At 38.5% G+C, this 10,000-nt stretch overlaps 1 protein-coding gene across 2 annotated transcripts in view; it reads right to left on the bottom strand.

Moving 5' to 3' along the window:
• The window catches only part of LOC143025366 (uncharacterized), a 95,815-nt gene that overhangs the window by 367 nt on the left and 85,448 nt on the right, over nt 1–10,000 (bottom strand). Inside the window, exons 5-10 of one of the 2 annotated variants that reach the window (XM_076184908.1) lie at nt 7,575–7,658; nt 5,437–5,664; nt 3,793–4,374; nt 3,430–3,692; nt 1,231–1,601; nt 1–611 (exon numbers count right to left, since the gene is read on the bottom strand). The exon at nt 1–611 is cut by the window's left edge and continues 367 nt beyond it. In XM_076184908.1, the coding sequence (XP_076041023.1) occupies nt 472–611; nt 1,231–1,601; nt 3,430–3,692; nt 3,793–4,374; nt 5,437–5,664; nt 7,575–7,658 (1,668 nt within the window). In that variant the 3' untranslated portion in view covers nt 1–471. The remainder of the gene's footprint in view (nt 612–1,230; nt 1,602–3,429; nt 3,693–3,792; nt 4,375–5,436; nt 5,665–7,574; nt 7,659–10,000) is intronic. The other variant, XM_076184909.1, reaches the window with a different exon arrangement.

Below are 10,000 nucleotides of genomic sequence, written 5' to 3'. Positions count from 1 at the left end.
GGATGTCGTTGCTGATTTGTCTTTTTGATAGAACGTTTTGATCAAGTATTTGTACTCCGTGAAGAGTAGCAATATAGTCATGTATTTCATTCTTTTCTTTATGCAGGTGAGCTGTCATGTACAACTATCTTTATTTTTTTTTTTAATCAGACATCAATTCATCACAGCTTCCATGACCTTTGTTTATGTTCTGTGCCAAATGCACTTATGTTGAAACTCTGACAAATATTCACTACTTTACAGCTTTTGGAAAACGATCATAAAGCTTGCGGCCTTGTTACCGCGATGTGCTCCATAGTACTTCTTCTGCCAATGCCCATGGAGAATTTACGATTTTTCTCCCAATACCTTCATGATGTTTACAACCTTCTTGTCAAACTTTTCCTAACGTTCGCGTTCTGTGGCACTCACGTACTTAACGTTGGCGATTTGTCTCCAAACGTTTACATTCTTCAGTGAAGAAGAGAGCCATCATGCGTTCGAAGAGTCTGTACTGACGGTGGACTTGAACCGTTTTAGCTCCTCCTTGATGGCTCTGATTAGAGGAATAGCAGGATCGGATTCCCTTAGCCCTGTTTCAGGGTCAATGGGTTCTTCAGATGATGCACCCGCTGAGAAAAAGAAGAATATTTTCATATTTATGTATGTATGTATGTGTATATATATATATATATATATATATATATATAACACATAGGAACCCACAGTCGGAGAAAGAATAAACTTCGAATAGAGAATAATCCTATATTTCGGCTAACAACTGTAGCCCTCTTCAGGAAAGTACTTTCCTGAAGAGGGCTACAGTTGATAGCCGAAATATAGGAGTATTCTCTATTGGTAGTTTATTCTGTCTCCGACTGTGGGTTCCTATGTGTTATCTACAAATGTGCTACTACATTTCTATTTAGAAATATATATATATATATATATATATTTATATATATATATATATATATTTATATATATATATATATATATATATATATATATATATATATATATTTTTGTGTGTGTGTGTGTGTGTGTGTGTGTGTGTGTGTGTGTGTGTGTGTGTGTGTGTGTGTGTGTGTGTGTGTGTGTGTGTGTACATATATACATACTTATGTATATATCTATATATATATATATATATATATATATATACATATATATATATATTTACACAGCAATATTAACAACAATATCAAACAACACCGATAACATAACCAGTAAATAGAGTAATGTCCTCACCCAATCCCGCAGTTCCAAAGTTAGGTGTGGAGCCAGACCTTCGCCATGCAGGAGAACCCGGTGGCTGGTTGACGGGCGTCAAGCTCCGCCCACTCCCGGGTCGGGTCACATTGGCGCTGGCACTGTACGGGCGGGACCGGTGATCCCCCCAGGCGGACTTCGGAGGCGAGAACTCATCCAGAGGCGCTACCCCGAGGAGTGGGTTGCTGAGATCGAGAGGTGGTTGTTCTTGTAGCTGCTGCTGTTGCTGTTGTTGTTGTTGGTGTAGAGCTTCGGCAGCTGACCAGGGACGCACTCCTGGTGGGTACTGGTGGATGTGAGCGTGGTCTGGGTGGTCGGGGTCCAAGGGCGAAGCGTCTACGGTGTGGGATCTGTTGAGGAGGAGAAGTGTTGAAAAGTCTTGGATCAGGAGGCCCAGGTGAAAAGGCGCTCGGAAGGATCTAATAGAGACACTGGGAGTAGACTTTTTGTTTATCTACTTTATTTTTAGAGGACGACCGAGGATGAGGTGGATGGATGGGATGAATGGAGCTACGAGAAAGAGGGGAATGTCTGTTGAGTAAGGAAGGGATAAGGCAGGATATAGGAATGAGTGGAGAATGACTGTGTATAGACGATACTGTTATGCAAGGAAAGGAGGGTCGAGGGATGGTGGGGTAGGGGGTTCTTATGTGTGAATGATATTTTGACGCAGCCCGAAGGGATTTCTCCCCGTCTTCTCTTTTTCTGCATGAGAGGACGGAGATGTGGGCGTCGCCGATTAATAAGTGAAGCGGCCTTGCTGTGGATGTACTGTGATTTGCTACATTGCTTCTGGCCCAGGTCAGTGGGCGAGATACAGGGATAACCCGTCATTCATGAGGAGTTATGATGAGAGTGGGGAAAGGGTGGAGGATGGAAGTGGAATGGGTGGGAATAGGTTCATGCCTTTGAGTTGGCTACCTCCCTTATAAGGGGGAAAGAGCTATTGGTATATAGATAGAAGAGATAGATATTTTTTCTGACCTCTGTTTTGGGAAGAGCTGAGCGATTGGAAGATGAGGATGATGATAAAGGAGAAAAAGAGGAAGAAGAACAAGAAGAACAAGAGGATGAAGAAGAAGAAGAAGAAGAAGAAGAAGAAGAAGAAGAAGAAGAAGAAGAAGAAGAAGAAGAAGGAGAAGGAGGAGGAGGAGAAGATGAAAAACAGGAAGAAGAGGAGGAGGATGAAGAAGAAGAAGAAGAAGAAGAAGAAGAAGAAGAAGAAGAAGAAGAAGAAGAAGAAAAAGAAAAAGAAGAAGAAAAGAAGAAAAAGAAAAAGAAGAAGACGAAGAAGATGATGAAGAAGAAGAAGAAAAAGAAGAAGAAGAAGAAGAAGAAGAAGAAAATAAGTAGAGGAAGAAGAAGAAGAAGAAGATGAAGAAGAAGAAGAAGAAGAAAATAAGTAGAGGAAGAAGAAGAAGAAGAAGAAGAAGAAGAAGAAGAAGAAGAAAATAAGTAGAAGAAGAAGAAGAAAATGAGTAGAAGAAGAAAATATGTAGAAGAAGAAGAAGAAGAAGAAGAAGAAGAAGAAGAAGAAGAAGAAGAAGAGGAACAACAACAACAACAACAACAACAACAACAACAACAACAACAACAACAACAAAAACAACAATATCAAGTAGAAAATAAAGAAGAAGACGATAAAGAGGAATAAAAAACGAGAAAAAAATTAGCTAGTCTTTTACCCAATGATAACATGTATAGCTGCTAGAGTCAGTCAATGTACTGATACTATTGGAGGTAAAAATTAAACAAATAAATGAAAATGAATAAATAAATGAATAAATGAATAACAGAAATACTTTAAGTTCTGCATATTACGACCAATTGTTGTGGTTCTCTTCAACAAAAGAGGCTCCACATTTATGCATTGTACAGGACTTAAAGATTTTTTTCTTTAGTGGAGTTTTAGTTTAATATACGGACATGTTTCTGTGTAAGAATAGTCTATTTCATTCCTCTGAGGGGGCAGACCCGAACCCAAAAGTCATTCAGGTTAAGATTTCATCTTGAGTCTACTTCTCCAGCATCAAATTTGTAAGCGTAATCAAGTAGAAGGTGTTCACTCTATCATTGGACATAACAGACTCTACAGATTTGATTTTATCCAACACCAGGCGATGGAGATTCTTCGAGGATCTCACTATTGCGAAAGAAGGAAAGAAGTTGTCTCAGGACCTGAAGAGTGCAGCAGAGTGAGATCGATGTCCTCTTCTGCCGGGAGTTGGCGTTGCTAGGGGTGTCACCCTATCTCCAGGGCGCTGCCCGTGAAGGAGGGAGAAGGCGTCGTCCAAGAGGTCGTGGAACCTCTTCCGAAGCCTCCCGATGTTGTGGCCACTCCCCCCATCCGAGGTTCCCTGCTCCTCCTCCCCCGGTGTAGTCGCCCCCTTCTTCGTCGCTGCGTCTTCGATGCTTTGATGGGATGACGACCTTCGTTGTCTCTGTAAGAGGAGAGAGAAAGGTCACTCCAAGATACAGTAGTGGGGGTAATGTTGAGTACATTAAATACACATACATACATACACACAGTGTGAGACTTACTTTAGGAGTCATGGAAGACCTTCCTTCAGTCTCCAGCTTGGCCTCAACTTCGGCATCCTTCATCTGAGGCCGAACCTCCGCCTCGATCGTCAGGACCTCCTCCGGGCCATAATTCCTCGGAGGTATCGGCGGGACTATCAGGTCGTCGGCGCCGAGCAAGGGTGCTGCGGCACTCCGCTGAATACGCTCCACAGTGAGCCGCGGAGGCGGGAGGAACTTCGGCAGGGAGGTTCCTGGGATGAACGGGTCCTCCTTGAGCCCCCTAGGCGTGAGCTGCGCAGGAGGTGGAGGAAGATGAACTCGCGAGTGTTCGAAGAGTGGTGGCGACGTCATTTGGGCTGCTAGCTGATGAGGACCTTCGTAGTGGCCGCTGCCCGTTGGGGAAGAATACAAGGGTTCTTCTTCTCCCTCTATTGGAGACCTGGAAAGGTCCTCCACCCGCCTGGTTTTTCTTCGGGCACGACGTCGCCTCTCCTCGATCTCGTCTCCGGGAACGTCGACGGCTCTTTCGTGGTAGCCGGCGCGGGTCTTCCGGGGCGCTCCTCGGGGTCTTGTCCCTCTACGGCTCTTGGCTCCAGAGGTCTAGGGGAGTAAGAAAAGGTGTATGGAGAAGGAGTCTCAGATGGAGTTTGTTGTTCTGAGTATGCGTGCATAAACACACACACACACACACACACACACACACGCACACACACGACTTAGTTTGCCTTTATAATGGGGCTTCATTGAATCATTAGACTTGATTTGTTTTCTGAAGCTCATGATGAGAAAAGTAATTCTTGTTGAGGTCAAAATCATATGTGCAATATTCAAATTTGTAAGATGGTAGACATGTTTAGTAAACTATGATCATGAAATATTACTATAAAGACGAGGATGACAATGAGTAATTAAAGATATCTAGAACCGGGATACCGTAGGGTAATGTCGGTCCTGTAAACGCTCATACACACACACACACACACACACACACACACACACACACACACACACACACACACACACACACACACACACACACACACACACACACACACGCACACACACACAAACAAACAAACACACACACACACACACACACACACACACACACACACACACACACACACACACACACACACACACACACACACACACACACACACACACACACACACACACACACACACACACACACACACAATAAATAAATAAATAAATATAAAAGTATATATGACCACGCGGGATTATAGAATTAGTGCATTGTCATAGATAAAACCTATAAACCCCAATCGATACAGAAAAAAATTACGCTCACATGTAGTATTGGGATTCGATAACAAAGATGTATATAACTGGGTAAATTGAATACACAAAAAAAATTTGATAGATATTTTTGAGGCGCTGAAATACAAGAGATGACGGCGACACTTTCGTCTATATTTGCCAAAATATGTCCTGGCATTTTGTTACGAATGAACAGTTTTTTTTTTTTTTTACTTTATTAACCAAGGCTCACAATCACGGACGTTTTATGTATTAAATGAATTAGATGTGAATATGAATTGGAAATATCACAAAGATCAACCCAACAAAGTGACAGAAGAACTTATTTTCCTAACTGTACATCGGTAGCTAATCACAAACCACCTCGACAAAACGAACCTCCTCCTCGGTGGTCTCATAACCTCCTTCAGAAGCCTTCTCGTTCTCAAAGTCCTCACTTCCGGTCGAGTCCTCGTCCTCGCCGTCCTCTTGCTCGTCCTCCGTCAGTCCGTCGACGTGCATTCCGGGGCGGTAGGTTCCTTTGAAGAGAAGCTGATCCCCGGAATCCAGAGACTTCGAATCCGGCATGTCCAGGTGGGAGAAGGAGGCCGCGGGAGCTGCTTCGGTCTGAGTTCGGGGACGATTTGTAAAGAGGTTCTCGGGAGTTGAGCGCAAGGATTTGTAAGAGGGTTTCCATGAGTTCGGTGAAGATGTGAGGGTTTCCAGGAGTTTGGTGAGGATTTGTAAGAAGGTTTCCGGAGTTCAGTGAGGAGTTGTAACAGGGTTTCAGGAGTTCAGTGAGGATTTGTAAGAAGGTTTCAGGAGTTCAGTGAGGAGTTGTAACAGGGTTTCAGGAGTTCAGTGAGGATTTGTAAAAGGTTTCCATGAGTTCAATGAGGATATGTAAGAGAGTTTCCAGGAGTTTGGTGAGGATTTGTAAGAGGTTACCAGGAGTTACGTGAGGATTTGTAAGAAGTTTTCGAGAGTTCGGTGAGGATTTGTAAGAGGTTTCCATGAGTATGATGAGGATATATAAGAGGGTTTCCAGGAATTTGATGAGGATATGTAAGAGGGTTTCCAGGAGTTTGGTGAGGATTTGTAAGATGTTACCAGGAGTTAGGTGAGGATTTGTAAGAAGTTTTCGGGAGTTAAGTGAGGATTTGTAAGTAGTTTCCATGAGTTCGATGAGGATATGTAAGAGGGTTTCCAGGAGTTCGGTGAGGATTTGTAAGAGTTACCAGGAGTTAGTTGAGTATTTGTAAGAAGTTTTTGAGAGTTCGGTGAGGATTTGTAAGAGATTTCCATGAATTCGATGAGGATATGTGAGAGGATTTCCAGGAGTTTGGTGAGGATTTGTAAGAGTTTACCATGGGTTAGGTGAGGATTTGTAAGAAGTTTTCGAGAGTTCGGTGAGGATTTGTAAGAGGTTTCCATAAGTTTGATGAGGATATGAAAGAGGGTTTCCAGGGGTTCGGTGAGGATTTATAAGAGGTTGCCAGGAGTTTGGTGAGGATTTGTAAAAGGTTTTCGAGAGTTAGGTGAGGATTTGTTAGAGGTTTCCAGAAGTTCAGTGAGGATTTGTAAAAGGTTATCGAACGTTTGGTGAGGATTCGTAAGTAGGTTTCCAGGAGTTCGATGAGGATTTATTGAAGTACGAAGAAAATCGGTGAGGATTTATAAGAGGATTTCAAGGAGTATGGTGAGGATTTGCAGGTGGAGGGAATGAAAGAGTTCCATGTGGGATTAAATGAATGGAAATGGTAAGGAAGGATTAGGGCCATCGATGATTGGAAAGAAAAAAGAATTAAATATGATCAGTCTAATTTATATCCTTTAATTCTCTTATAAGATAAATAGAATGTGTTTGTTATAACAGATATATAACATAGCACATAAAATTCACCATTTCATCATATCAAACGTCTGTACATCTAAATTACTGAAAATATTAAAAGAAAGTGTTATATTTTGCAAACACGCAAGATACATATATCTACTAGTTTATCATTATTTGCAAATTCCATCTTCTCTGACAATTATATATATCAGGCTGTGATACATCTGATATATCTCTGATGCATCATTAAATATGTATTTTAATGATATATACTATACCTGAGAAGTGTTGTATTTAGCTGGAGGGTGGTAATTTCTGTATAACTAAAATCAACAGGCAATGATATGTACAAATGGTCTTCATTTCATGCAAGATATTGTATATACATAAATGATTCTTAAGGGTCAGAGCTAGAGTCTATATTGCGTGTGTGTGTGTGTGTGTGTGTGTGTGTGTGTGTGTGTGTGTGTGTGTGTGTGTGTGTGTGTGTGTGTGTGTGTGTGTGTGTGTGCAACCACACGTCATTTCTTGATTTAATTTTGAGAAGTTTTCGAATCCTTTTGGATTCTACCTCAGCTCTCAAAACTAGAACAAAGAACGAACATGCCTCACGAAGATGCACCGTTCGTCACGAGCAAAGAACTACCTAGCTATACCCATGCATCTCTTTCAGGAGATAATACAGGAGAAAATCACAAACCTTAGCGTCTCCCTCAGATGTGAAACCGACGTTGACTCTGCCAGTATAAGCACTCTCGCTCAGAAGACTTCGTGGCGATGGTACCTGAGGGAAGTGGCGGCCCGCGAACTCAAGTAAGACTTCGGGTTTTCAGAGTTAGGTTTAGGTTTCTGTTCGTCAGGGAAGTGGGAGGGGCATAAAGGTTTTTGAGTCCTGAGGGTTTTCACTTTATGGTTTAGATGTCTTGTATATGAAGCTTTTCTATTGGGGTTTTAAAGGAAGGTTGAATCACTAAGGTACTTCTGGGTTGCGCGTGACACAAGGGCGTAAGGATAACTAGTTCTAAAGCTTTGAATCTAGCATAGAGGATGTCTAGTATAAAACTAATCTATAAAGGTTATAAGATTATCAGGATAGACGATTTTTGGGTTAACAGATTAAGGTATACAAAATTGTTTGAATAACATAAAAATCTGAAAAGAACATAACAGAGGAATATTTACCAGTTGTTTTACTTCAAGATGCATTCATCTAATACTCAACCAAGTATTTAAAAAAGGAGGAAAAATTCTGATTGTTGATTATTTCCATAATTATTTTCTTTGTAAAACGACATGGCAAGCAGCATAAAAAAGCTAAGTATACTTCTAATATAAATCTGATCATAGGTTATATTAGTATGTATACATTTGTATATACATATATATATATATATATACTGTATATATATATATATATATATATATATATATATATATATATACATATATATGCATGCATGTATGTACTGTATGTATGTATGAACTGAATGTATACGTGTACAATATGTATATATGCATGAATGTATGTATGAATGTGTATATATATGTGCATGAGTACTTATATATACCTGTATATATATATATGTATATATATATATATATATATGTATATATATATATATATATATATATATATATATATATATATATATATATATATATATATATATATATATCACAGGTGAGAAATGTAGTAACACATTTGTAAATCACAACTAACACCACAGTCGGACGAAAGAAAAAGTTGCGTAAGCGGTTCTATATATTTCGATTGCTACCTGCAATCCTCTTCAGTACTACTGAAGAGGATTGCAGGTAGCAATCGAAATATATAGTTCCGCTTACGCAACTTTTTCTTTCGTCCGACTGTGGTGTTAGTTGTGATATATAAATATATATATATATATATATATATATATATATATATATATATATATATATATATATGCGTGTGTATGTATTCAAAGATGGACGACAAAATTAGTGGAAGGGGGTGAGATAAACACCGAGAATCGTTGGAGATAATATTCACTGTTACCACTAATATATATATATATATATATATATATATATATATATATATATATATATATATATAAATATATATAAATATAAATATATATAAATATATATATACATATATATATACATATATATATATATATATATAAATATATATATATACAGTATATACATATATATATACAGTATATATATATATATATATATACATATATATATATTTATAAATATATAATATATATATATATATATATATATATAAATATATATACTGTGTGTGTGTGTGTGTGTGTGTGTGTGTGTGTGTGTGTGTGTGTGTGTGTGTGTGTGTGTGTGTGTGTGTGTGTGTGTGTGTGTGCGTGCGTGTGTGTGTGTGTGTGTGTGTGTGTGTCTGTGTGTGTGTATGTGTGTGTGTATGTGTGTGTGTGTGTGCCTATGTCAAATAAGCTGTGAAAGGTGTCTCACTAAAGTACAAATCTAAATACTGTATAGGCAAAAATTGTATTTGTAATCTATACTAGTATAAAGAAGCTTGCCACTTAGATGAAAACCATAACCTTAATACCAATATTTCTATCCTTTTTTAATAAACTCCTCCTATTATATCATCTACAAATTTGAAATAATTTCAAATCAAATCATCTACAAAATAGCATAAAACAATATTATCAATCAAAACCAGAATTTATATGCAGATTATATCATTCATTAGAAAAGCAAAAATTTGGTAGAATCATCACTGATATTCTAAGTGCTAGAAAAATTCTTGTTAGACTCCATTATAAGTTGATTACTTAGCTATTTCAAAAATCCTGTGCATATAATCATCTTTCTAGAACACGTCTGTGAAGTTTATCTACTTCAAGTTTTACTTTATTCTAGGCATTCATCTGGTTGTTTAGGAAAGGGTATTTTTTTGTTTTACATAGGCGTGAGTCATGCAACATTTTATAAACTAAATACTATAACAGTGCAATTCTTCTTTTGAAAGATATTATATTTTCAATTTTCTGTTGATAATTCTATTTTAATCAAAAGGATTTTCCTTCGATTTTTTTTACTTTTCTTTTTATGAACCTCATCATATGATGCTAATTAATTGAA

This window comes from Oratosquilla oratoria, chromosome 5 (assembly GCF_046742065.1).
Source record: "Oratosquilla oratoria isolate Oo_2021 chromosome 5, ASM4674206v1, whole genome shotgun sequence".
Taxonomy (NCBI): Eukaryota; Metazoa; Arthropoda; class Malacostraca; order Stomatopoda; family Squillidae; genus Oratosquilla; species Oratosquilla oratoria.
This window is presented reverse-complemented; position numbering and strand designations above follow the sequence as displayed.